At 43.7% G+C, this 27,502-nt stretch overlaps 1 protein-coding gene across 3 annotated transcripts in view; it reads right to left on the bottom strand.

Moving 5' to 3' along the window:
• unkl (unk like zinc finger) overlaps positions 1-27,502 on the bottom strand; it is a 171,989-nt gene that overhangs the window by 41,045 nt on the left and 103,442 nt on the right. For 2 of the 3 annotated variants that reach the window (XM_038820636.1, XM_038820637.1), the window contains exons 5-12: positions 20,768-20,903; positions 14,367-14,484; positions 11,106-11,190; positions 7,232-7,413; positions 6,227-6,266; positions 6,078-6,151; positions 4,038-4,103; positions 2,726-2,891 (exon numbers count right to left, since the gene is read on the bottom strand). In XM_038820636.1, the coding sequence (XP_038676564.1) occupies positions 2,726-2,891; positions 4,038-4,103; positions 6,078-6,151; positions 6,227-6,266; positions 7,232-7,413; positions 11,106-11,190; positions 14,367-14,484; positions 20,768-20,903 (867 nt within the window). Of the gene's footprint in view, positions 1-2,725; positions 2,892-4,037; positions 4,104-6,077; positions 6,267-7,231; positions 7,414-11,105; positions 11,191-14,366; positions 14,485-20,767; positions 20,904-27,502 lie in introns of all 3 variants that reach the window. The other variant, XM_038820635.1, reaches the window with a different exon arrangement.

Here is a 27,502-nt window from a genome sequence, read left to right as displayed (position 1 = left end):
TGCGGCACTGCTGTCTCCCACACCAGGACGGATATCTTCCCTGTCCTGTCCCATTGCCTTACGCTGCAATGAGAAATCTCCCTGCTGCCTATACAATGATACAGATCTATCCCCTGTCCTGCGGACAAGTACCCTCTATAGTTTTTTTGTAGTGTGGATGATTTGCCGAAGTTGTGAAGTGCTTTTGTTTTATTTTGCCGAGCTGTGATAAATTGAAGGGACTGACTTGTGTGCAGCTTGCAGAGGACTCCTTTGTTCGTGTAGAAGCAAAGTTGCTGAAGACTTATTCTGCAATACTGCAATTCTGCAATCTTCCCTCTCCTTCTGCTGCAATATTTCAACAGATGGTAGTGGCCATAAAGTATCTTGCTCAAGTGGCAATTTTTCCACCTGAAAGTGACCCTTGAGTACGAGTAGACTGGAGCAGCAGGGTGTAGATGAAAAAAATGAGAGGTGACCTTCAAGCTGATTCTGTCCTCAATGAACATGCTTGCAACCAGGAGCAGAAACTGGAGCTCATTTCCTTGCTCCCCACCACACATCAGAGGCCAATAGTAGCGTCCATATTGGAACAAAAATGGTACATATGCTTAATACACCAATTATCAAATGATTTCTAAATGTAAGCATTGACAACCAAAATAAATTAAATTACTTGATCAATGAAATCAAAAACAGCAAGAATGAAAAATACTACTACTCCTTTCACACATGTGCAATCTGTACATCTGCTCCATAACAGTCAAAGGAATAATTTATTATGGTCCAGTTCTATTGAACCTCTGCACACATAAAATGCAAGTAAACAAGAAATCTCTGGCACATATTGGCAGGAGAGAAAACTTCCCAGAGGATTACACAATTCCTCAGAGTTGGCACAGAGGAGCTTGCAAGCAGATCAGACAGCCCCAGAAAACCATCACCAACCTCTTGGGACTCTTAACTCTTCATATGGAAGATTGGCATAAGACAACAAAGTTGAGCAAAAAAGATGCAATTACTATGGAAAATTCTTGGTGCGATTGCTTTGGGTAATCAAACTACTTTTGATGACATTTCATGACTAGAAAACACATCTACTCACACATGCACTTATAGCATTTGATTCAAGGCGTGAGAAAAATACATCAGGAATGGCATCTAGTTCTAAACCAATGGTGGCTGTGTGTGTGTGTGGGGGGTTTGGGGGGGGAGAAGAGAGAGACACAGTCATATGTAGATGCTCTACAAAAAGACTGGCCCTGACAGTTATGAGCATCAACAAGTTTTCAGCTCCTAGAACTCATCTGTAATAATACTGAAAAGATATCCATTGTTACTAATACAGCATAATTTCCCTCAAATTTCTTCCCAACATTCCTCCTCTTCAGAAAGCACTGACATACACAAATATATAGTTCTATGACCAGCAGTGACACTTGTAACAAGCATGCTCAGCACGAGATTGATCTTAGAATTTACACTGCAGAAGGTATTGACGATGGTATTCAACAAATACACACACGTACATGTACACCTGATCTTGTCTGATCTCTGAAGGTAAGCAGTATTTGGATAGGAGGCAATCCATATTAGAATATTTGATTACAAAAGGCCAGAGACACAACAGACTCAGTGCTCAACCATCCAATGTCATCACATCCAGCAGAGCCACCAGGAAGAGGAATCACTACTTACAAATGGTGAGGTTTACGGGAGCACCTTGCTGCCATCTTTCTGGTCCATACAGTTAAACACCACAACACTAACCCACTGCAGGTGGCATTTTGGAGATATAACTTAAAACATCAAATGTTGACCCAATGATGTTGCAATGAAACAATGAACCTTGAAGATTCCGACCAAATCACCCAATGAAACAACAGCTGTCAAGTGAAAGGTGGTAACAAGGAAGGCACAATTGGAGTTGGAAGAACAGTTCTGAAGCATTAAGGAAGGTACACCGTATTGGTCTTCGTTTGCCTTTTCGAGCCAAGAATGAAAAAAATGTTTGACAGTAGGGTCGATCACAGTCACACTACTGTGATTCTCAATTAACATCCATCTCCAGCAGGATTCACTATACATGGGGTTGGATTCTCCATTATTGAGACTATGGCCCCATGCTGGCGTCAAAATGGTGGAGTTTTACTCCTGAAATTTCTGCAAAAAAGTGAAACAAATTCATAACCCTGTAGGGGGCTAGCAGGACTCTGGAGTGAATCTTGGAGCTTTTGCTGCAGATATGTCTCTCTCTCTCTCTCTCTTTCGCCCCCCCCCCCCCCCCCCCCCCAACTGGCAATAGCAGGTTAGTTACACGCCACCGCGAACTCGGCTGGTTGGGGGCGGATGATTGCTGAGCAGGGCCTCTGGCAATGGCCCCTCGGTGGCGCGGCGTACTCCCCGGTGACACCAATTTTCGGTGCCCAGAGAATCGCCGAACCGGCGCCAGGCCCGATTACAGCATCAAACTGGATTCTCCGCTCTGGCGCCGGCCGCTATTTCAGCGTCGGAGTGCAGGGAATCCAGCCCAAGAACTCTGTACTTTGATGTCAACACCACTTCTGAAGTTCAGTCAACACCACACAATGATCTGATAGGGGTACAATTTAAGCAGCGTAATCTGAACAAAGACTGTTCTCTTATAAAGATAGTACATCTCAATCATGGAGGATCATTTTCAATAATCCAAAAACACAAACTCTAGTGAGGTTCAAATAGGTGACTGAATTAAATTAGGACTTACCAATTACTGATTCTACTGTATTACTAGCAGGGTAAAATGGAACTGCTTTGGCATTCATTGTTGACAATGTGGAGGGAGATGAAGTATCAGATCCAATACTAGATGCCAAACTAGATGTTATACTGGAGGCTAGTGGATTTACCACTGAAAACACATTTAAAAGGTTCTGCAAGGTACAGAAGGGATTTGATTAGAACAAGGGTGTGAACATACTTGCCAACATGAATTAATTTCTTACAGCATTTATTAAATGCAATCATAGAGAAACTCCATGTGAAAAGTTAATCTAATCTATTTATAAATCAATTTTTTCCCCAAAAAACGATTCAAAATGATTTTTCCCAGTTAAAAGAGTACTCTGTAATAAGCATTTGGGTCAGAATGTTATTCACCTTTAATTAAGGAATGGATGCTCAAATGCACTGTGCTGCAAGATAACCACAACATGTTTTTGCATCACAATAGCAACTTTAGATTTTGCCCATGTTGTCAAGTGCCAAGGGTAGGAATTCATTGGGGAAATCAAGTTGCAGAATTACTCCTGCTGATTTCACATTTCCCAATACCAGGTTCTCTCCTAGCAAAATACAGGTCAGTGCAGTGAAACACAAGGGTGAAAGGAGGAGAAACAAATCCAAATATGTCAGAATAAAAACTCAAGCATTGGTCTTTCAGAAATGCATCATCGGGTCTTGTGTACAGACACAGAGGCCCGAGAGATCTGGCTGTGCGTTTGCAGAGAGATCTAAGCTCAGCCAGCACAGTTGTTCCTGGGATAAAATTACAGCAGGAAAAAATAGCCAGCCAGGTATCATCTGCCAGTGACCCCTGGAGCAAGTGCTTAGGTTTGGATGCTAGGATTAGAGTTGGCAGAGATGTTGCTCATGTTCCCATTGTCTGCTGATGATCACTGCCCAAGCTCACACAAGACCGGCCATTTAAGGTGGGATACTGGATGGTCACAAGCCGCAGCAGGTCTATGTGGAATAATAGGGTGGGGGGGGGGGGGAGATGGGGAAAGAAATCAACGTTATTGCCCCCACAAGATCCTGTGTAAACATTCAAACCACCGTATTGTGAATGAAATATTTTCTAAAAGAAATAAGAATATTTTTCATCAAATCCATTAAACAAACACCCATAAACTAAACAGTGCACCAAATACACATCTAATGCTCAGGTAACTGTGAGAGAGAGAGTCACTTTTCTGCATCTGGAAGCCAACAGAGAGCAAATGCTAATGTGGCCTAATTTATCAAGTGGTGAAACCATTACAATCAAAATCAATTTTTAAATTTCTTCTCTCACTCACCTGTTTACTATCATGTTCATTTAATTTCTGGTTATTTTCTAGTGTTTGGTTCTTATGTTGCTTTGCCTGCAAGTAATTAAACAGTTGTAAGCACTTCAGTTCCAATCCAAATATCTCACCCACTCCAGTTAAAATAACGTCTTCCCTCATTAGTACTCAATCCCAGGTGCAGAAGAATGAAGAATTCAAGCAGTCATGTCACACCTGTTTACCATCTCTCAAAGGAGCATTTGGGTAGCAATCATTTCAGATAAGCTGGTGGAAGATACCCAGTTATCTCACAACATTGCAATCGGCAAACATTTGAAAATGCTGCACTTATCTTACCACATCCACACATACAACTCAACACCTGTGAAGGTGAACTCGGGAAACTGCCAGCTTTTTTCACAATTTCTGGCACTGGTTAAAAACATATTTTGGCTTAAATTTCCAGAACAATCAAGTTGACCATGGGTACCTGAATTGCCTTTGACCTCCAACATTATCCATTGAACAGATTTGTGCAAGATCATGCTTTTTTTTCTGCAAGGTGCAATATCCAGTCACGTGCTGCCTAATCTGTCACTGCCCAGATAGTTCATTCCACATTCAAGCAAAGATTACGTCAAGAAAATTTCTTAAACTTCCTCTCCTTGGGCACTGCCAGAAGATTGATCACACTGGAACATCATGTGACAGCAAATAGTTTGTGGTGGTGACACCTTAAATCCTAATACCATAGGAATACATAGATGTTGAAGACAGCAACAGGTCATTCAGCCCAGCCAGTCTGTGTTAGTGTGCCCCTCCAAAAGGAAACAATCCAAATTACAACTACCTTCCCCTTTTCCCACAATCCTCCTCCCCTTTTCTTTCAATAAGTAATTTGGAATGTTGGCAGTTACTGCCTCGCTCACTGATCTTGGAAGTGAATTCCAGTCGCACAATTTTGTGCATGTGATGATGTTTCATTGCCCTCCATTCTAGATCTCTTACAATCTTGCACTCACATCACTCTCAACTCTCAAATTATTGGAAACAGCCAGGCAGCATGTGGCGCAGTGGTTAGCACTGGGACTGCGGCGCTGAGGACCTGGGCTCGAATCTCGGCCCTGGGTCACTGTCCGTGTGCAGTTTGCACATTCTCCCCATGTCTGCGTGGGTTTCATCCCCACAACCCAACAATGTGCAGGTTAGGTGGATTGGCCACGCTAAATTTCCCCTTAATCGGAAAATGAGAAATAATAATTGGGTACTCGAAATTTATTTAAAAAAATTATTGGAAACAGCCAACTTCCGTCAGCCCAGCTCCATCCCTTCAGATTTCGAAATACTACAATTATATAATCCTGTAATTTTTGTCATTCTAAATTTGGGAAGATGCAAGGCCATTGCATTGTACTTCCACAGGTTGAAATTAAGAGGCAAGGGTGGGCCAGGGGGTGGGGGTGGTGGTGGTACAAGGAACAGAGCAACAGATAGAAGACCAGTGTGACGTGTACCCTTTCCAGCAGTGAGTTAAAAAAACCCTGGAACAGATCAGAGTACAGATCAACCTGATGCTCACATGGGAAACATGCAAAGGCATGGGAAGAGAGTGAAAGCCAGTAAACAGATTGAGGAGGAAGAACAGGAGAGCATTACTGCCCTTCCAATATGTTCAAAAATAAACTTCCCCCCTTTTCTTGGTCTTCATTAAATGGTGCTCTGAAAATGACTCTGGTTTCAAATTTAAGATTAATTCACCTGCATTGACTTAGAAAAAAACCATACCATAGTGTGGAACTCTTAACTGGCAGACACCCGAGACTAGGCAGAGACATCAATTGACAAAAGTGGTCAAAGCTGCTCCAAATTGCCAAATCATATTAGCAGAGATATAAACCCCACTACTGCGTACAAATGACAAGTTAGAAGCACTGGAATTGACAGCTTAAAGTACAGGAGTGGAAAGGTTTTGGAGTGGAAAACATCAAACACAGAATGGGGTAAAATATATTTAGAAAAGAAACAAATTTTCAGCCCCAGTTGTAAGGAGATATTTGGTATGCGAGTTACCTGATCTTCTCGTTCAAACCCCGGTGCTTTTGGATATGTAGATGTCGGTGATGAAACACTGGACGTCGCAGGATCTGAACATAAACTATCATTAGTGAAATATTTGGGCCTACTTATTGGTCCAATAGGAGATAATGAACTGTTACTACCTGAACTTGAAGTAACCGTTGGGCTGCTAGAAGATGAAACCTGAAAATTAAAAATCATAAGATAACTTAACAGTCAAGTAATTATTCTATTTTCAGAATTGTGTAAATATTCAGTACAATTTAAATGTCAGACTCAGTAGGGAAACGGTATTTTTTTTTTAATGTCCCAGTGTTTCTCTTGCTGGGATATATTTAAGTGAACTCTGGAGGTCCACTGACCTGGACATCATTCAGAAGCCTAGATAGTGACTGTTTGTCTATGGTTGCCCACTTACACCAAGACACATTTACCCATCAGTCCTGGCTTGTTGACCTATACAGTAGGAACTAGTTCACACAAGTCACCTGATTCACAATGGATAGAGGGCTGGAAAGTCACGACTATCCAATGGCTGTTGGGCTGGCAGCCTTCCTGATTCCCCATCATAATGAGTTTCCAGTGTGACTTGAGCTAACAATTGCAAGTTGTTTCCTCATCACTGGACTTACCTATCTCTAAATCTACACAAAAAATAATTAGTTGGACAAGCTATACAGTGCAGGGGCTGGTCCAGCTCAGTTGGCTAGACAGCTGGCTCGTGATGCAAAGCAAGGCAAGCTAAGCGAGTTTGATTCCTGTACCAGCTGAGGTTATTCATGAAGGCTCCGCCTTCTCAACCTCACCCCTTTTAGAGAGAAAAGGAGGAAAATAATTAAGGGTTCATGTCCAGGTCAGAAACAAGTGCCACCATGCTTGTAGGATCACTTATCAATCACAAAGCCATTTATATCGCAACCAGATGTGAAAACAGCAGTGATCACATTCAGGTTATTTGTATGTGCCACAGTATTGTACTTCAAATATTAATAACATTAAAACATTCACAACAAAACTAGATTAGATTGTATAAGAATTAACTAGACTTTAAAATTCTGTCCAAGGTAGCCAGGGTACAAGTAGTACAAGACAAGCAGCTTGTTGGCACTGACATAGCAACATGTAATATGGTTAAGAGGTATACTCACGTTTCCTATCTGTCCATTATTGCTGCCTGAGTTAATACTTGTGCCCCAGTCATTTGTAGATCCAAGACTTTCTGTAGAATACAGCCGAGCACCTTGCTTGGGCTGAGCACCTGCTGCAGCCCCTGCCTGCACAATGGATGCTACCTGATTCATAATCTGCACCTCCTCAGTAGAAGGGATTCCTACAAAAAAATAATTTTGAATTCATAACAGAAAACTCATGTTCTGCTCTGCTTAAGTGCTCTACTTAGTTAACAAAGCAAATAGCAAACAAGCATTATGATTTTCAAGAGTTCAGGAACAACTTGAAACGTACAGACAATGGAAAATAGAAGCACTTCACTTTTTAAAATCCCATCAGCTCACAGCATCATGAGCTTGATTGAATGCATACCACTGCAAACAAGCTGTCCTATCACTCGAGGATTGCAGCAATATATTTGAAGACCGTACCCTGCTCAATCTCTCTAAAATTATTAACTGCACGATGCCAGATACCAAATCTCCAGGTCTGCAACCACTGAATGGACAGGAAACAAAGTGGAAGAATTGGTGCAGGACTGACATTCTGTCATTGGTTCACTTCAGTATATCAACATCCAGACATAGGAACAGCTTCTTCCCCACAGTTACTGGACTCCTCAACGACTCTCCCTTGGATTGATCTGTTCTCTGTAAGAAAACTATTCACCACGCCATGTGCTGTCCTTGTTTGGCCTTGTTCCGCACTGCAACTAATCACTATTTGTTGATGCACCACTGTCAATGTACTCTGTTGATTATTCTTTTATCTACTATGTAGAAACCGTGTACGTTCCCTTGGTCGCAGAAAAATACCTTTCACTGTACTTCGGTGACAATACAGGTGACAATAAATGTCAATCAATCAATATAAAAGACATGAAAGCTTTCATGACAGAAAGCAGCATATGTCACTTCTGTTCTGAGCCAGAACAAACCATAACTAATCCCGTTGCCTTGTTCTTTCCATATATCCCTTTATTTTCACAACCTTCCCAAGTCACCCCCAACTCTTCAGTATTCAAGTGCTCTTTGACCTTCTAACTCTCCAGCTGCTGACCCAGCTTGGAACCCTTTTAAATAAGCCTGAAGTTTCCCTCCAGGCCTCTCGACACACTTTGAAGGGTTCAGCGAAGCACTCACTGCTGTCTCATTACGAGAAGTGACCCAAATGCACCACCCTTCTCTCTTCCTGACCTTTCTGTCCAGTGGGCCTACTTTTGTTAAATTCCTCACTATCCAACTCACCCCGCTCGTTGCCATGCCTGTGGATTGTCTGTAAGCAGATCAGTTATGTCTCCTCATCTCCCTCCAGAAAGTCCATTCATTTGTGCACAAAGCCCTGCCATCCATGAGCTTAACTGTTGATGATTGTTATCAGCATCATGACCTTGCCATCCTAGTTGACGGGTGATGATGGTTTGGGCGCAGTTAGACCGTGTGTAGCTTTGGGCTCCCGACCATAGGAAAAACATTAAAGCCACAGCACTGATTCACCAGGATAATGTTAGAGATGAAAAACTATAGTTGAGAGACTTGAGGTACTGTGATTATTTCCAGCGAAGCAGAAAAGGCAAAGAAGGGATTATTAAAATAATCAAATCCTTTTCTAGATGAATGTCTTTTACTTTGGGCAGTCAGTTACCAGATTCAAATTTTCGCTAAATCAAAGTAGGGGGAAGTTAGGAAAAAAATTCTTTATGCTGAAAATAATTGTAGTATCGAATGCTTTGCTAGACTGATTGACTGAGGCAAAGACCACTGAATTTTTAAAGGGATAATTGAATAATATATAAACAACTTATATTTCTCTAGCACCACTGACATACTAGAATGTTACCCAAGGCACTTCATAGGAAAATTATAAAACAAAATAATGAACTGAGCCACATAAGGAGCGAGCCATTACGTCAGTTGACCAAATGCTTGGTCAAAGAGGTAAGACATCTTAATGGGCAAAGCGAGTAGAAAGGCAAACAGATGTAGGGAGTATATTTCAGTGCTTAGGGCTGAGTCAACTGAAGGCTTAAACCATCAAAAGTGGAATGATTAAAATCAGGGATGCTCAAGATACCAGAGTAAGAAGTCTTACAACACCAGGTAAAGTCCTGAGGAAGGAGCAGTGTTCCGAAAGCTAGTGTTTGAAACAAACATGTTGGACTTTAACCTGGTGTTGTAAGACTTCTTACTGTGCTCACCCGAGTCCAATGCCGGCATCTCCACATCAAGATACCAGAGTTAGAGGAGCACAGATATCCCCGAGGGCTGTGACGCTGGAGGAGATTAAAGATGTATGAATCAATTTGAAAACAAAGATGAGAATTTTAAAATCAAGACATTGCTTGATCAAGTGGCAGCATGTAGATTAAAAATAGGAGGGGTGAAGTACATATCCCTGGGAGACACCAGAGATAATGGTGTCGGAGCAGGAAGAGAAGTGGTTCTCTGGCTAAAATGAGAGAAAAAATGCAATCAGGTGAGAACAGTCCAACCGTGCTGGACCAAAGTAGAGAGGTAGAGGGTGGTGGCATTGTCAACCATGGAAAATATTGCCAAGAAGTCAAAAAGGATGAGGAGGGAAAGTTTACCTTTGTCACAGTCACATCAGATGTTGCTCGTGACTTTGATAAGACCTGTCTTGGCACAGTGGCAGGAGCAGAAACCTGATTGGAGGGATTCAAACGTGGAGTTTTGGATAGGATAGGCCTGGATTTGATAGGTGACAACACATTCATGGGCTTGAGAGGAAAGGGCGGTTAGAGGTGAGACGGTAGTTTGCAAATACAGTGGGGTCTACAGGTTTTTTTGATTGGGGTGATGATGGCAGATATCAAGGAGAGAGGGAAAGCACCTGAAGGGAGAGAACGGTTAGCAGTACCAGCTAACATGGGGATCAGGAGTGGATGCTGGGTGGCCTGCAGTTCAGTGGGAATAGGGCTGAGAGGGCAGGAGTTGGGCAACGTGGAAAAGATTAACTCATAAGAGCACATAGAGAGATAGGGGAGAAACTAGAAAAAGATGGCTAGGACAGAGGGCAACGTTCAAGCAAGTTTGGTCATGTGGGCTCGTAGAAGGGAGGGAGCTGATCAGATTGCCTTGATTTCAGTAACAAAGAAGTTTTTAAGTTTCTTGCACTTATTGGAAATGCGGATGGTCGTGGAAAGATGTTCAAAACAATGGTTTACCGTAGAGAAGAGTAGCCAGGGGTTATTGCCTTAGCAAATACCTTCTGAAAAACGTTACATGACATATTTACTGTGTTCCCTTCATTTATCTTCAGAAAACTCAAATTTGTAAAATTAAACTTGCATTTAACCAGTCCGTGCTGGCTGTTCCTGGTTTTCCTCTGCATTTCTAAATATTATCTAAATTAACCCTTCCTTGAAACAAGTGCCATATTGGTTACCAAACTCCCACTTCCTCACAAACTAGTATATCTAAGTGAGAGTGAAAGAGCACCTCTGCTAACTCTTCTCCATAGTCCTTCAATGTTGTTAAAAATATATATACTTCGCAGGATGGTTGAGTTCACAACATATTAAAATAAGCACCTCAAGTGAATGTTACATTTAAAGAATATGGAATACTTGATTTAGTGAAAGCATTTGAATCTCTTCTACTGTAAACTTTGCTGGTGAAAAGAAAAAGATGGAGCAAGAGTACAACAAATTTTAATGAAGTGGCAGGACAATAAAAGTGATTCCCGCTGCACTTGACATTTTTGGTCAATAGCAGTTGTGTTTCAACAGAATAACTCTGCACCCATTCGGTCAACAACACACCCATCGCAGAACCAAATAACCTCAGAAAATGAAACATCCCTCAATGAGTGAAACATGGAATGCTAACTTACGTTCAACATGTGCAAATGCACAAAAAGGCCCACGTGGGCAGTATCCCGTCTGCCGCATATCATTGCATTTTGTAGACTTGTAAATCTAGAAAGGAAGAAAGCGATTAATGCAAAGAAAAATATCCGTTACCTCATTTACATGCTGAAACTCTCATTAATGGCTCAGTTACCTTTTCCGGCTCAACTATTCTACTCCTCTTCTGTCTGGCCTCACATCCTCCACACCCTGCAATGATTAAGTCACCTAAATCTCTGCTACCTATATTCTATCCCACATCAAACGCTGCTCATTCATCACTCCTGCTCTTGCTGACTTACTCTGGCCACACTGGCCTCAGGTTTTCCAACACCTCAAATTCTCAACCTTGTGGTTAAATTTCTTCATGACCTCACTTCCCACTGTTACTACAGTATACCCTTTTCCTGGCCTAAAATGCCTCTATTACTCTCCACACTCTCTCCAGCCTTTGTGCTCCATTACATCTGAAGGATTTGGAATGTTTTTCGACATTAAAATGAGTTATCTGAAAGCAAATTTGTATTTATATACATATGCATAAAAACAAACAGTATATAAAGGCAACTGGTGCATAAATGAGGTAATTTGATATGTAGTAGTAGTAACAATAATAATAATCTTTATTGTCACAAGTAGGCTTACTTTAACACTGCAATGAAGTTACTGTGAAAATCCCCTAGTCGCCACATTCCAGCGCCTGTTCAGGTACACAGAGGGAGAATTCAGAGTGTCCAATTCACCTAACAGCACGTCTTTCGGGACTTGTGGGAGGAAACCGGAGCAACCGGAGGAAACCCATGCAGACACGGGAAGAACGTGCAGAGTCCGCACTGACAGTGACCCAAGCGGGAATCAAACCTGGGAACCAGTCACTGTAAAGCAATAGTGCTAACTACTGTGCTACCAGACTGCCCCTAAATTTTAACCCTCCTCTTCCACATGTTAGCAGAGTGCGGGAGGGCTCAGTTGACTTTTCAAAAAGTTTTTCAATTCAACAAAGGAATCCTATTGTATGTACCCGAATCAGGCAATTTTCTGATTAATAGCTGACCCAGTCACAGAACATTTTGTTTCTCGACAAATCTGACAAATGTTGAAAGAGCAGAATGCCGAACAATCTTTCTCAATTGTATCTAACTTGTGTACAATAAAAAAGGCTAGGTTACAAATTGACAACATATACCAAGAGTCCTTCAACACTTCAACGGCTCTTAGTTGTCCTTCAGTTTTATGTCTAAATTGTAAAGCTAGATGTTCACAAGCCAGTTATACTTTTTTAATGTCCATTTTAGTTCTAATAACATTTTAACACCTCACCCTTATAATGGAGTGCATTCACATAAGCACGCACATCCATCAAGAATCATTTTGTGATGTAGCATTCATTTTTGGATCAGGATGGGAGAGAAGAATCGGCAATACTGATCCGTGTTCACGAGACAATGGCCCTCAGGTCCTGTCACAATCTGGATCACAACAGCAACAATGCACCAGCAATCCTACAAGTAATGACTTTGCAACCTTAGTCTGTGTCTACAGTGAGATATCCAAGTGTAGGTGAGGCACTTTTCAAAGACATGGGAGTGGGAGGTAAATTCCTGAATGTTCCCTTGGCACATAAAAAAGGAAAATTACAAATATAATCCTTTGTCTTTATTTATTTTTGCCCAAGAACTAGTGGACTCAACAAGTGCAGTTAATTTAACGATTGGAAGCCAGCTCGTATCTTACTTTGTGATTCCTGTTGGAATTGTGGATCAAGCTTGGATCTGATGGGAGGAAGGAGAATGTGCATTTATAATGCTCTTTTCTTATTTTCAGGGCATCCAAAAGCACTGCACAGCCAACAAATTATTTTTGATGTGCAGTCACTATTGTTTTATATGGAAAAACGGCAGCCAATTTGAAACAGGAAAGTCCCACAAACAGCAATGAGATAATACACATAGAATTTACAGTGCAGAAGGAAGCCATTCAGCACATAGAGTCTGCATCGGCTCTCGGAAAGAGCACCCGACCCAAGCCCACACCTCCACCCTATCCCCGTAACCCAGTAACCCCACCTAACCTTTTTCTTTGGACATTAAGGGCAAGTTAGCATGGCCAATCCACCTAACCTGCACATCTTTGGACAGTGGGAGGAAACCAGAGCAGCCAGGGGAAACCCACGCAAACACGGGGACAACGTGCAGACACCGCACAGACAGTGAGCCAAGCTGGGAATCGAATCTGGGAGCCTGGAGCTGTGAAGCTACTGTGTTACCGTGCCACCCCCTTATTATTGCCACAGGTAGGCTTACATTAACACTGCAATGAAGTTACTGTGAAAATCCCCTAGTCGCCACGTTCCGGCACCTGTTCGGGTACACGGAGGGAGAATTCAGAATGTCCAAAGTACCTTTCGTCTTTCGGGACTTGCAGGAGGAAACCCACGCAGACAGGGGGAGAACGTGCAGACTGCTCACAAACAGTGACCCAAGTCGGGAATCAAACCCGGGTCCCTGACACTGTGAAACAACCAATAATCTGTTCTTTTGGTGATTTTGGCGAGGAAGAAGAACCAAAGCAGAAGAACACCTCAGCTCTCTGAGCATAGAGTATGCTGTGGGATCTTTTACATTCACTTCAAGGGACAGACAGAAATCATTCTACTCCAGAAAGCTTGGTGGCAAAGGACAGAAATGGAGCCAATTTTTACAAGCTTTTCATTACTGAGGTACACATTACAAAACATGCATCTCCTAACCCAACAACTTAAGTTTTAGTCTGTTCCTGTCCATACCGCCACAAGTAAATCCCCAGCAAATGCCTATCTGCTTACAATTACAGAACCCATGTCTCATCTGAAAGAGGTGCTCCAATGAAGTCAGATAGTTAAATAACTTTCTATATATGGTTAGCACAGTTGGCTAGATCTTTAGCACGTGATCTAGAATAACACAAACAAGTGCAGGTTCAATTCTCGTTCCGGTTGAAATAGATTTGGGACCTGCCTCCAGCGAGTGGAAGCCAATATCAAACCATCATTGCCAAGATAACAGTTCAGGATGAAGCATCGGCAGACACAAGCTAAGGATCTGCCTTCGGGCAAAGCATGAATGAACAAGTTTATACAAGAAGAATGGTGACTAAGTAACTTCACTAGGATTCTGCACCAAATTATCTTAGGATCCATTCCATCTTTTTACGCCCTTAATCAGATGGCTCTACTTCTCATAACCGTACGTATTTCACAGCCTTACCTCTGGATGGAACTGCTGTTCAGTTCGAGAATGACAGTACTGACAGTTATCTCCACTCTCACATTTTGTGGGCTCTCCCCATTCATCTCCATGTTTGACATTAGGACACGGTGTTGATCTACAAAATGAAACAGGGGGGAATTATTCTGTAGTGTAGAGTAATTCAACCCATCCTAAAGAGGGATTACAGACATTGCAACCTGTGCATATGTACAACTTTCAGTGTACTAATATTTCTCTCTTTCTATAAGGGATTGACAATAATAAATCAACACCTTGTGCACAAAAACTGAACTAGGATTGATTTACAAACCAAGAGTCATCTCACTTCTTTGCAGCTTATCATATTCAGCCAGAAGTGCTGAGTGAATGATCCATCTCAGCCTTCTCCCATGATCTCCAGCATTACAGATGTCAGTGTTCAGCAAATTCATACGGTCATAAGATATAGGAGCAGAATTAGGCCATTCAGCGCATCGAGTCTGCTCTGCCATTCTATCATGGCTGATATGTTCCACATCTGCTCCCTACAATGTTACAGACCAAGAGCTGGATTGCGAAATCAGCCAGAGCATCTCCTCACGAGAACACATGACCTAGGAGCGGGACTAGGCAATTTAGCCTCCTGCGCCCAACATGCTTAATGTGATCATGGCTGATCCCACCCTGGCCCCAACTCCACCGTCCTACCCGTTCTCCATAACCCTTCAACCCATGACCAGTTAAAAATGTCTAACTCCTCCTTAAATTTACTCACTGTCCCTACATCCACCCTACTCAATTCCACAGATTCTCAACCCTTTGGGAGAAGTAGTTTCCTCAAATCTGTTTTAAATTTGCTACCTCTTATTCTAAGATTATGACCTCTCGTTTTAGAATGCCCCACAAGAGGAAGCATCAGCTCTACATCTACTTTATCCGTACCTTTTAGCATCTTGTATACCTCAATTAAATCTCCCTTCATTCTTCTGAACTCTAGAGAGTATAAGCCTTAACTGTTCAATCTCTCCTCATTTGACAAAGCCTTCATCTCTGCAATCAATCTAGTGAACCGCTCTCCGTGCGGCTTGGCCGGACTCTCAGACGGCACTCAGCTGGTGCCCACATAGATTTTGACTCGGAAGCCCAACTGGGCCGACCAGGTGGAGGAGGAGGGAGCCGAGAATAAAAGTACTGAAAATGCATTTGAAAGAGATGTGGATGGATCGAAGCAGAGAGGCCCCCTGCCATCACCTAAAGAACAGATCAAAGGGAATATTAAAACCATCATTGAGTACAAAATCAATGAGGATGGAAAGAAATTGAAGATTATCTGCACATTCCGAATTGAAACGAGAAAAGTTTCAAAAGCTTGCGCGATGGAGCCAATTGACGCAGAGAGTCCATGCAGACAAATCGTAGAGCGGGTGATAGCGTCAAACTCCATGTCACTAACCTCTCAGAGGATACACGAGAAACTGACCTGCAGGAGATGTTCAGGCCCTTCGGTTCTATTTCTAGAATCTACTTGGCAAGTACAAAAACACGGGCCAGTCCAAGGGTTTCACCTTTATTAGTTTCCATCGCCGTGAGGATCCTACCAGAGCCATTGCTGGTGTTTCAGGCTTTGGTTACGACCACTTAATCCTGAATGTGGAATGGGCCAAACCATCAAACAACTGAGAGGTTACCGAGGAGCTGAACTAACGGCACGTGCCAGTTCAAGTTAATTTGTCATCCCCAAATAAAGTTTCTGGACCATCAAAAAAAGAAATCTAGGGAACCTCCTCTGAACTGCCTCCAATGGCACTTCATCTTTCCTCAAATAAGGGGACCAAAACTGTGCACAATACTCCAGATGCAGTCTTACCAATGCCTTGTATAGTAGCAACAACACTTCCTTTTGCTCTATATGACAACATTCCATTTGCTTTCCTTATTATCTGCTGCACCTGCATGCTCGTTTTCTGTGACTCATGCACGAGGACACCCAGATCCCTCTGCATCGTAGCACCCCAAAGTATCTCCCCATTTAGATATACGTTGCCTTTCCATTTTTCCGACCAAAATGCATGACCTCACACTTATCCATGTTAAACTCCATCTGCCACATTTTGGCCCACTCACTAACCTATCTATAACCATTTGTACGGTTCTTAGTTCCTCATTCAATTCACTCCATGTGATATCAAGAAATGGCTGAAAGCATTGAGTACTGCAAAGACTCCAGAACGTTCTGCGCCTCTAGCCAAACTGTTCCAGTACAGCTACAATATTGGCACCTACCTGGCGATGTGGAAAATCGCCCAGGTATGTCCCGTCCACGAAGCACAGAACAAATTCAACCCAGCCAATTACTGTCCCATCAGTCTACTCTCGACCATCAAAGTGATGGATGGGGTCATCAACTGTGCTATCCAGTGGGACTAACTCAACCTGCACAGTGACACTCAGCTTGGGGTCTGCCAGGTCCACTCAGTTTCTGACCTCATTCCAGCCTCGGTCCAAATAAGGACAAAAGAACTGAACTCAAGAGTTGAGGCCAGAGTGACTGCCATTGACATTAATTAGGCATTTGATTGGATGTGGCATCAAGTGGCCGTAGCAACATTGAAGTCAATGGGAATCAGGGGGAAAGCAGTCTGCTGGTTGGTATCATATTTATCACAAAGGAATTTGGTTGTGGTGGGTGGAGGCCTACTCCTCAGGGTAGTGAACGGGCCAACCATCTTCAGCTGCTTTATCAATGACCTTCCCTCCATCATAAGGTCAGAAGTGGGAATGTTCACTGATGACTGCAGAATGTTCAGTACTGTTGGAAACTCCTCGGATACTGAAGCAGTCCAAGTCCAAATGTAGCAAGAGCAGGATAGATGCTAGGAACGTGGCAAATAACTCGCTTCCTAATTTCCTGTAGCCTGTTCACCACTCACACGGCATAAATAAACAGAATGATTGAATACTCTCCAGCTCCAACAACATTCAAGAATCTCAACGCCATCCAGGATAAAGCAGCCCACTTCATTGACACCCCCCATTATTGGATTCAACAATTATAGAGGGGGGTTCTTTAAAATATTAGCTAAAATGATTCTTGAAAATTACTGAATTTGTAGAAATATAAGTTATAAAATTGGCTAATCTTTTGAATACTGTCCATGACTGTCCCCAATGTTACGAATAGTGTACTGCAAGTACACTCATCTGTACTTTTACTTACATGAGGGTACATTCAACGAGTTTGAAACAATCTCGTAACTGAGACCAGACGTGACGTAGGGAATTTGAAAGTGGGACAAGAGTCGTGGAAAGAAAATTAATTTGGAGTAATTGATTAATGTCTAATTAACCAATCGCCTGTTAAATGACTGACACTTTCCTGAGCGAACCAAGGGGTTCTCAGCTGAGAATTAGAACCAATGAAACTAAGTAAGGGGCTAAACCCAGATTCCATTAAGAATGTGATCCATTTAACTGATTAGCAGAGAAATTTTAGCCGGAGAATCCTTGAAGCATTGGTAAAAATTACTTTTAAAGACCTTTGTTGAAATGACTTTTAATTTTGTAAATCTGAAGTCACTTTTATCTTGAAGTCTTTGCTTCCACTCATTGGTGTCTCAAAGACATTTTGAGACACAGAAGAAAAAAGCATTTTCCAGTTAATTTTGTGTGAATATACCAAAATGTGTTCTTTAAGAAATAAACATTACTGACATTCATTCAACCAGACTGACTTATCTATGAGCGAGAGATAAGGCGAACCTCTTACCACCAATGCAGAATGCAGAAGTGTGTACTATCTGGCAGACCCCAGGGGTGAAAGAATAGCATCTCCTAGTGACCAGTCAGGTATTTGTCACTTTTACACATATAGACAACCAAATCGCCCTTTGTGGGCTGAACTTAATGGCCACAGCAGTGGCTCCATCCACCAACGAGAGAACCAGTGGGAACCCTGCCACAGTCATTTCTATTATTCTCGATGGGCCCGCCCCAACTTAATTTAGGGGGGGGGATTAAATTCCATCCCTGGGAGTGCCGATATCGCACAAATTGGAGTGGTTCAAGGAAAAAGACCACCATCACCTTGAGGACAACTAGCAATGGGTAAAAAGTCAGCAAAACCCCTATCCCAACAATAAATACATTCTTAAAAAGCTGCTTTAAAAAATCCCTCTTAATGTGATTCTTATTTTCAAACGTTGGATAAATGATCTAAATAATCCCAAAACAGGATAACTACCCCTCTTAACCTTTCTTTCAGCATTCATTCACTTCATTACATTTCCATGAAGCACCCAAAAATATATCAGCAATAAATATAAACTGCTGCTGTTTAGCATTGAATTTTACTGCAGTAGAGGTTTACTATGTTACAAGTGCGAAGAAACACCACTGAAGTGAGCTATAACTGGCGCCGAATTACAGGTTTCACAAAACTGCAACATTGTCAGTGATGGGAGAGCTTCATCAATCTGCCATTAGGAGCTTCGCAGAAATTTTAGGAGCATGGAATGTTCCATCAGAGTGGCTAAAGCAGAAACATTTACAACTTGTCAGTAAAAACTATTTCAAATGCAGGTGGCCGAAGAGCTGTGTAGAGAGAACAGTGAAATTATATTTGCTATAGATTGCTCTAAGAGTCAGCATAGACCCAATCTATCCTCCTTATATTCTGTAATCTTCTAGGATTCTATAAGGAATCAGTGTTCCCTTTGCTATATAGCAAAGTGCTGTACTGTCCACACCACCCAAAATATTTTTAATGTACTGTTCTAGAAATGCCCCTCATAATCTGGCCTCCAAATGCATCATATAATAAATTTAGTTATTATCCCAGCCAATTGTCAATACAATAATGTATGGTAGTGGTGGGGTGGGACGGGGTAGCAGCAGCAGAGCAGGGAAGAAGATTACTGCTTAGTCCAATGGGAGTATTCATCCAAGCCACATTACTGGAAAGAACGCCATGCATTTTCACGACGACCAGGCACCGCAAATTGCTTTACAAACAATGACGTACTTTTTCAAGCGGAGTCAATTTTGGTGTGTAAGAAATGCAGTTAATTTTCGCTCAGCAAACTCCACCAAACAGCAACGTGAATTGAGCAGATAATCTGTTTTCCTGTGATATTGATAAATATTGAGCAGATAATCTGTTTTCCTGTGATATTGATAAATATTGGCCAGGACAGTGAGTTAACTCCCCTGCTACTGTTTGAAATAATGCCAAGAAATCCTTTACATCCACCAGAGTTGGCAGATGGGGACACTGTTAACGTCTCATCCAAAAGATAGCGCGTCCGATAGTGCATTGATCCTTCGGTATTACACTGACATGTCCCTTTTGTGCTCAAGCCCTTGGAGTGGGACTTAACCTCAGAAGCTTGTGATTCAGAGACAAATTTGCGATCAACTAAGCCACAGCCGATACAAAAGAAGAAAAAAAAAAGGAGGCTCTCCCATGAGAAGGGGATAAAATAATGAAGGAGAAAACCAATCACTCTGCTGCTTTTGCATATTTTGGGGTAGTATGCAACATCACAGCCATAGGAGATCATATGGGGAGGAACAAAAAGAGAAACGAGCAATCAGGCATCACCGTACCAGCTTCTAATCCAATCTATTCCTCGCACCAAAATTAACTGATCTATCTCTGCTTTCAGTCTCCTTCCCTCTATTCTCTACAATCTATTATAATGCAACCTGGAAATGTCGAATTCTCATTTTCTGTCCCACTCTTTTCACCATGGCGGCAAGGTGCCCTATGAACTGGCCTTACCTCGTCGTTTAAAAAAAATTAAGAGTAATCAACTCATTTTTTCCAATTAAGGGACAATTTAGCGTGACCAATCCACCTATCCTGCACATCTGTGGGTTGTGGGGGCGAAATCCACACAAACACGGGGAGAATGTGAAAAATCCACATGGACAGCGACCCAGAGCCGGGATTGAACCTGGGACCTCGGTGCCGTGAGGCAGCTGTGCTAACCACTGTGCCACCGCGCTGTCCATCCTCGCCTTATCTTATACCCTTGTAATCACTGCTTCATGTCAGGATCAACCAGGAACCATTTCCATTAAAATTTAAGGAAGTGATTTTGCAGAAATTGTTCAGTCACCAAATATGATAGTTTGATTAAATGAGGAATGTGAGGATAGGCAGTGAAGAATTTTCCCAATCTTCTGTCGTATTCTTATCAAGCTCCCTGACTGGTTGCAAAGTACATGCAGTTGTGTTTTATTTTCTTGTATAATCACAAGTTTAAGTGAAACATTGAACAGCTTAAAAACAGATAAACCATGCAGCAAATAATTCAAACGTACATATCTTGGCAGGTGGAAGTGAGAGGTTGATGTTCAGGTGTAAGTTAGGGTTACATAAAAGAAAGCACCCTGCAAAAATGGAATAGATTATTTACCTGTATTTAAATTTTCTAGGGTTCCTTCTTCTGTCCCTGCTGTTATGATAATGAGGGCAGGCATAGCCTTGTCGACAGAGTCTAGGTGGTTTATTACACTGTTCAGTCTTATAATTTGCAAGCACAAAGTTTGTTTCTGCAAGATAAATACATTTTGTCAAGACTAAAACGTTCAGAATGTCGGCAAAATATAACCTGCGCTTCTCAAAATTTGAGATTTCAGAAATACACACAGACCTCCCTCCCACCCCAACCCATAGACATTCCCTCACCAGACACACAGACTTATATTGACATGTTCATTGTGTTATATCCAAGGCCTTATTCTCTCTTAGGCACTCCCCACCTGGAAACAAACATCATAAAAGTGGACCACTGAAATGCTACCTTGTGACTTCTTTCATTGGCTATTTTGAGAATTACGCCTTCCATCCAGAGACACAAAATATAAAAATGCCATTTAACGTGTTCAGAAAAGGATAGCATTTCTTCAAAGAAAAATACAAGCATAAGAAACAGTTCTAACCATAAGAGCATTAAATTTCAAAGAATATGAAAGTGTAAATGTCCCACTGTGTCAAGCAACCTGCCTACAAGTTTTTAAATGCTAATTCTTGCAGCTTAAATCTCAGGATTTTTATTATGTAGATACATGCTTGGAGGAGGAAGTGCAGCTGGAGATTACACTAATCGGCAACAATCAGGGGCTGTTACTGTATTAAGGGGCTGTTACTGTATTAAGGAGCTGTTTAGCTCACTGGGCTAAATCGCTGGCTTTGAAAGCAGACCAAGGCAGGCAAGCAGCACGGTTCGATTCCTGTAACAGCCTTCCCGAACAGGTGCCGGAATGTGGCGACTAGGGGCTTTTCACAGTAACTTCATTTGAAGCCTACTCTTGACAATAAGTGATTTTCATTTCATTTCATTTCCATTTCATTTCATCATGGTTGTGATTTCTGCATGATCAGCATGACCAACACACACGATAGAGAGGAACATAATCAGTAGCTTTAAATGTACTTTAATTGTGTTTCACTTACAACACAATAAGTATTTAATGATTCTGTTGTTTGTTTGATGTGAAAATGACAATGCATAATCATTTATCTGTTGCACTTAATGAAATGTTCACCAAAATACATGGGCAAGTAAGGTTCTTAATATAGAGCTCAGTTAAATTAACAATACAAGAGGAAGAAAAAGTGTCGTTCTCCAATCCTCGATTTTAAAATTCTCGCTAGGGGAGATGGTGAGGGTGGATAGGGGATATGCAGAGGCTCCGGAGGAGGGATTGCTGGGGGAGAGGCGTAGCCTTCAGGCCAGGTTCGACCTATTGACTACCAGAAAGGCGGAAGCTCAGTGGAGGAAAGCACAGGGGGTAGTGTATGAATATGGGGAGAAGGCAAGCAGGATGCTGGCACACCAGCTCAGAAAGCGGGACGCGGCCAGGGAGATTGGGGGAGTGACGGATAGAGCTGGGAAGGTGGTGCGGAGGGGGGTAGATGTTAATGGGGTCTTCAGGGACTTCTATGGGGAACTGTACCGTTCTGAACCCACGGTGAAGGGGGGTGGAATGGGGCGCTTCTTGGACAAGCTGCGGTTTCCGAGGGTGGAGGAGGGGCAGGTGCAGGGACTAGGGGCGCCGATTGAACTGGAGGAGTTGGTTAAAGGGATAGGAAGCATGCAGTCGGGGAAGGCGCCGGGACCGGATGGGTTCCCGGCGGAATTTTATGAAAGGTATGCGGACCTGTTGGGCCCCCTGTTGGTCCGGACCTATAACGAGGCAAGGGAGAGGGGGGTCTTTGCCCCCAACTATGTCACAGCCGCTGATTTCCTTGATCCTGAAGCGGGACAAGGACCCTCTGCAGTGTGGGTCATATAGGCCGATCTCGCTGCTATATGTAGACGCCAAGCTGCTGGCAAAGATCCTAGCCACAAGAATAGAGGAATGTGTGCCGGGGGTCATTCATGAGGACCAGACGGGGTTTGTGAAGGGAAAGCAGTTGAATACAAACGTACGAAGGCTCCTCAACGTTATTATGATGCCAGCTGTGGAAGGGGAGGCGGAGATAGTGGTGGCATTAGATGCGGAGAAGGCCTTTGATAGGGTTGAGTGGGGGTATCTGTGGGGGGTGTTGGAGAGGTTTGGGTTTGGGATGGGGTTTGTCCGTTGGGTGAGGTTGCTCTATGCGGCTCCGATGGCGAGTGTAGCCACGAATAGGACGAGATCGGAGTACTTTCGGCGGTTCCGGGGGATGAGACAGGGGTGTCCCCTGTCCCCCTTGCTCCTTGCATTGGCAATTGAGCCCCTGGCCATGGCGTTGAGGGAGTCAGGGAACTGGAGGGGCCTGGTGCGGGGTGGGGAGGAGCATCGAGTGTCGCTTTATGCGGACGGCCTGTTGCTGTATGTGGCGGACCCGGTGGGGGGGGATGCCGGAGGTGATGAGGATTCTTAGTGAATTCGGGGGCTTCTCTGGGGAAAGCTGAACCTGGGCAAGAGCGAGTTGTTCGTGGTGCACCCGGGGATCAGGAGGAGGGGATTGGTAGGCTCCCACTGAAGCAGGCAGGGAAGAGCTTCGGGTACCTAGGAGTCCAGGTGGCTGGGAGCTGGGGGGCCCTGCACAAGCTCAACCTCACAAGGTTGGTGGAGCAGATGGAGGAGGAGTTCAAAAGGTGGGATATGTTACCGCTGTCACTGGCGGGGAGGGTGCAGTCCGTTAAGATGACGATGCTCCCGAGGTTTTTGTTCCTGTTCCAGTGCCTCCCCATCCTTATCCCAAAGGCTTTTTTTTTATAGGAGGGTCAACAGGAGTATTACGGGATTTGTGTGGGCACATGGGACTCAAAGGGTGAGAAGGGTGTTCCTGGAACGGGGCAGGGATAGGGGGGGGCTGGCGTTGCCCAACCTCTGTGGGTACTATTGGGCTGCCAATGATGGTGCGTAAGTGGGTAATGGATGGGGAAGGGGCAGCATGGAAGAGGATGGAGGTGGCATCCTGTGTGGGCACGAGCCTGGAGGCACTGGTAACGGTGCCGTTGCCGCTCCCTCCAACGAGGTATACCACGAGCCCGGTGGAGGCGGCTACCCTCAAAATTTGGGGGCAATGGAGACGGCATAGGGGAGAAGTGGGGGGCTCGATGGAAGCCCCGATACAGGGGAACCATCGGTTTGTCCCAGGGAGCATTGATGGCGGATTTCTGGGCTGGCACAGGGTAGGGGTTAGGAGGTTTAGGGACCAGTTTGTGGAGGGGAGGTTCGCGAGCTTGGGTGAGTTAGAGGGGAAGTTTGGGCTCCCCCCGGGGAACATGTTTAGGTACATGCAGGTTAGGACGTTTGCCAGGCGGCAGGTGGAGGGATTCCCCTTGTTGCCCCCACGTGGGGTACGGGACAGGGTGCTCTTGGGGGTGTGGGTTGGAGTGGGAGGATTTCGGACACATACCGGGTAATGCAGGAGGTAGACGAGGCCTCGGTGGAGGAACAAAAGGGGAAATGGGAAGAGGAGCTGGGTGAGGCGATTGAGGAGGGGACGTGGGCGGATGCCCTGGAGAGAGTGAATTCCTCCTCTTCCTGTGCGAGGCTTAGCCTCATACAGTTCAAGGTGCTGCATAGGGCCCACATGACTGGGACGAGGACGAGTAGATTTTTCGGGGGCGAAGACAGGTGTGCTAGGTGCTCGGGGAGCCCAGCGAACCACGCCCATATATTTTGGGCGTGCCCAGCGCTGGGAGAGTTTTGGAAGGGGGTAGCAAGGACGGTGTCGAAGGTGGTGGGATCCAGGGTCAAGCCAGTCTGGGGACTCTCAATTTTTGGGGTTGCAGTGGAGCCGCGAGTGCAGGAGGCGAAAGAGGCCGGTGTTCTGGCCTTTGCGTCCCTAGTAACCCAGCGGAGGATCTTGCATCTTGCTTCAATGGAAGGATGCGAGGCCCCCAAGCGTGGAGGCCTGAATCAATGATATGGCGGGGTTCATTAAAGTGGAGAAGGTGAAATTTGCCCTGAGGGGATCAGTACAGGGGTTCTTTAGGCGGTGGCAGCCTTTCCTGGACTTCCTGGCGGAACGGTAGGGAAATAGGCCGGCAGCAGCAGCAACCTGGCGGGAAGGGGGGGGGGTTTGGTTCGGTGGGAGGGACAACTGTGTACATGGGTTTGTGGGATGTGGCGGGTGTTATCTCTTTCCCTTTTGTTGTTTGTTTTTTTTCTTCTTCTTTTGTTTGCAGTTGGGTGGGTGTTGTTCTTGGGTTTTTACCATGGTTGTTTTGTTAATATTGTTTTGTTGTTTATATTTTGTGAAAATCTTAATAAAAATTATTTTTAAAAATATTAATGTCCAACAGTAGACTCTCATACTGATTTGCTTAAAAAGCAAATTACAAAATGCCACTCAAGAGCCATGGGGTATGCTTAGAAATCAGGCTAATAATTCTGGGCGGCACGGTAGCTCAGTGGTTAGCACTGTTGCTTCACAGCGCCCAGGTCCAATTCCCGGCTTAGGTCATTGCCTGTGCAGAGTCTGCACATTCTCCACTTGTCCAGAGTTGGTTTCCTCCGGTAGCTCCGGTTTCCTCCCACTGGTCCCTAAAGACATGCTGTTAGGTAGTTTCAACATTCTGAGTTCTCCCTTTGTGTACCCGAACATGTGCCGGAATGTGGCGACTAGGGGGTTTCATAGTAACTGCATTGCAGTGTTAATGTATGTTTTTATTACAATTGGAAGTGTATTATGTGCTGTTTAGTGAAGGTTATAAATTACTTCCCCACTTGCTACCTTGCAAGTAGAAATTGTTCCTCGTCCTTCACTGTCATAGACCATAAGACATAGGAGCAGAAATAGGTCACTTGGCCCATCGAGTCTGCTCTGCTCTGATATTTTCTCATCCCATTGTCCTGTCTTTTCCCCATAACCCCATATCCCCTTATTAATCATGAACCTATCTACCTTTGTCTTAAAGACACTTAGTAAATTGGCCTCCATAGCCTTCTGCGGCAAAGAGTTCCAGATTCACCACCCTCTGCCGGAAGAAATTCCTCCTCATCTGTTTTAAAGGCTCGTCCCTTTAGTCTGAGATGGTGTCCTCTGGTTCTAGTTTTTCCTACAAGTGGAAATACCCTCTCCACGTCCACTCTATCCAGGCCTCGCAGTATCTTGTAAGTTTCAATAAGAGCCCCCCTCATCCTTCTAAACTCCCAACGAGTACAGACTCAGAGTCCTCAAACATTCCTCATATGACAAGTTCTTTATTCCAGGGATCATTCTTGTGAACCTCCTCTGGACCCTTTCCAAGGCCAGCGCATCCTTCCTTAGATACAGGGCCCAAAACTGCTCATAATATCCAAATGGGGTCTGACCAGAGCCTTATACAGCCTCAGAAGTACATCCCTGGTCTTGTATTCTAGCCCTCTTGATATGAATGCGAACATTGCATTTGCCTTCTTAACTGCCGATGAACCTGCAGAGAATTAACCTTAAGAGAATCATGAACAAGGACTCCCAAATCCCTTTGTGCTTCTGATTCCGAAGCATTTCCCCATTTAGTTTGTCATGTGACAAACCTCTGCATTCGGCCGACAAATCAGTAATTTCATCTCCATGAGGGTACCAATCAGCTCCATAATCCTTCACTAATTCGAAAGGCGGCTCGTTACAGCATCCCAGGGAGATTGATCTGTCCACAATAAAGCAACTGTTGGGTTGGCGACTTCACTCATGGAACTTTCATCGCTTTCTTCTCTTGAAGGTGCTGATGCTGGCTACAGTACGACCCATATGTTCACACACTTCCAAGCTGAGACAACAATCATGGGACAACAATCATGATCGAGAACCTGATCAATTTCCTCCGCACTTCAGAAGCCAATTTTTGCTGTGCCAAGATCAGTAAGTTCACCAGAGGCTGGGAATCAAACTTGGGGCCCTCTGGCTCTTCATCAACTGATCCTATCAGGAAAGCTAATCTCAATTATGAGCATAAAACAATATTCGCACCACTGTTAATAACACTGTAAAGATACCAAGTTTGTTTAATACCCATAAGAACATTGGTCCAGACTGGTCTTGTACACCTTAAAATGAAACACCAGGAAAAAAAATGAGAAAGAAGATACTGATCTGAGCCGTTTTTTCCCCCTATTGGTCATCAGCATTCTTGGTGAACTGAGCTATCCAGCAGGTGGCAATGTTTACTGACTGCATTGCAGGAAACAAAGATGCAACCACAAAACTGCTAGACGCCTCTTCCTCAAACAACAATCTTTGAAAGGAGCGAGACTGCAATATTTCACCCTGGAGATATTTTAATAATGTCATGAAATCCCGAATGAAGCGATATTAAAAGCATAATATTGTAGAAGCTGGAAATTTCAAATAAAAACAATGTTGCAAATACTCAGATCTGGCAGCACCTGTGGAGTGAAAAACCCCAAAAAGTGACTTTTTCTTTTGAAAACCGTTGCTTTTCTTCCCCTCACCTATTTTCTCTTCTCCTCTCCTGAAAGTTACAAACTCCTCACTGCATCATTCCACTGCTACCTTCTGCTATCTCTCAGAAGTGGTCACTACACACCTGTGTGATTTAACAGTGTGCAAATAGACTGTTTAACCTCAGAAATTAGCCTCGTCCTTTCCCAAGCTCAACATTCACAAATGCCTATATGGTTCCAGTAAGGATAGGTATGGGAGTAAGGATAGGCCTCAGCTCCACTATCTGCATTGTCCCAGCAGAGAACTGACATCAAACCCA

This window comes from Scyliorhinus canicula, chromosome 15 (assembly GCF_902713615.1).
Source record: "Scyliorhinus canicula chromosome 15, sScyCan1.1, whole genome shotgun sequence".
Lineage (NCBI taxonomy): Eukaryota > Metazoa > Chordata > Chondrichthyes > Carcharhiniformes > Scyliorhinidae > Scyliorhinus > Scyliorhinus canicula.
Note: the sequence above shows the minus strand (reverse complement) of the source record. Positions and strands in the feature narration are given on the sequence as shown.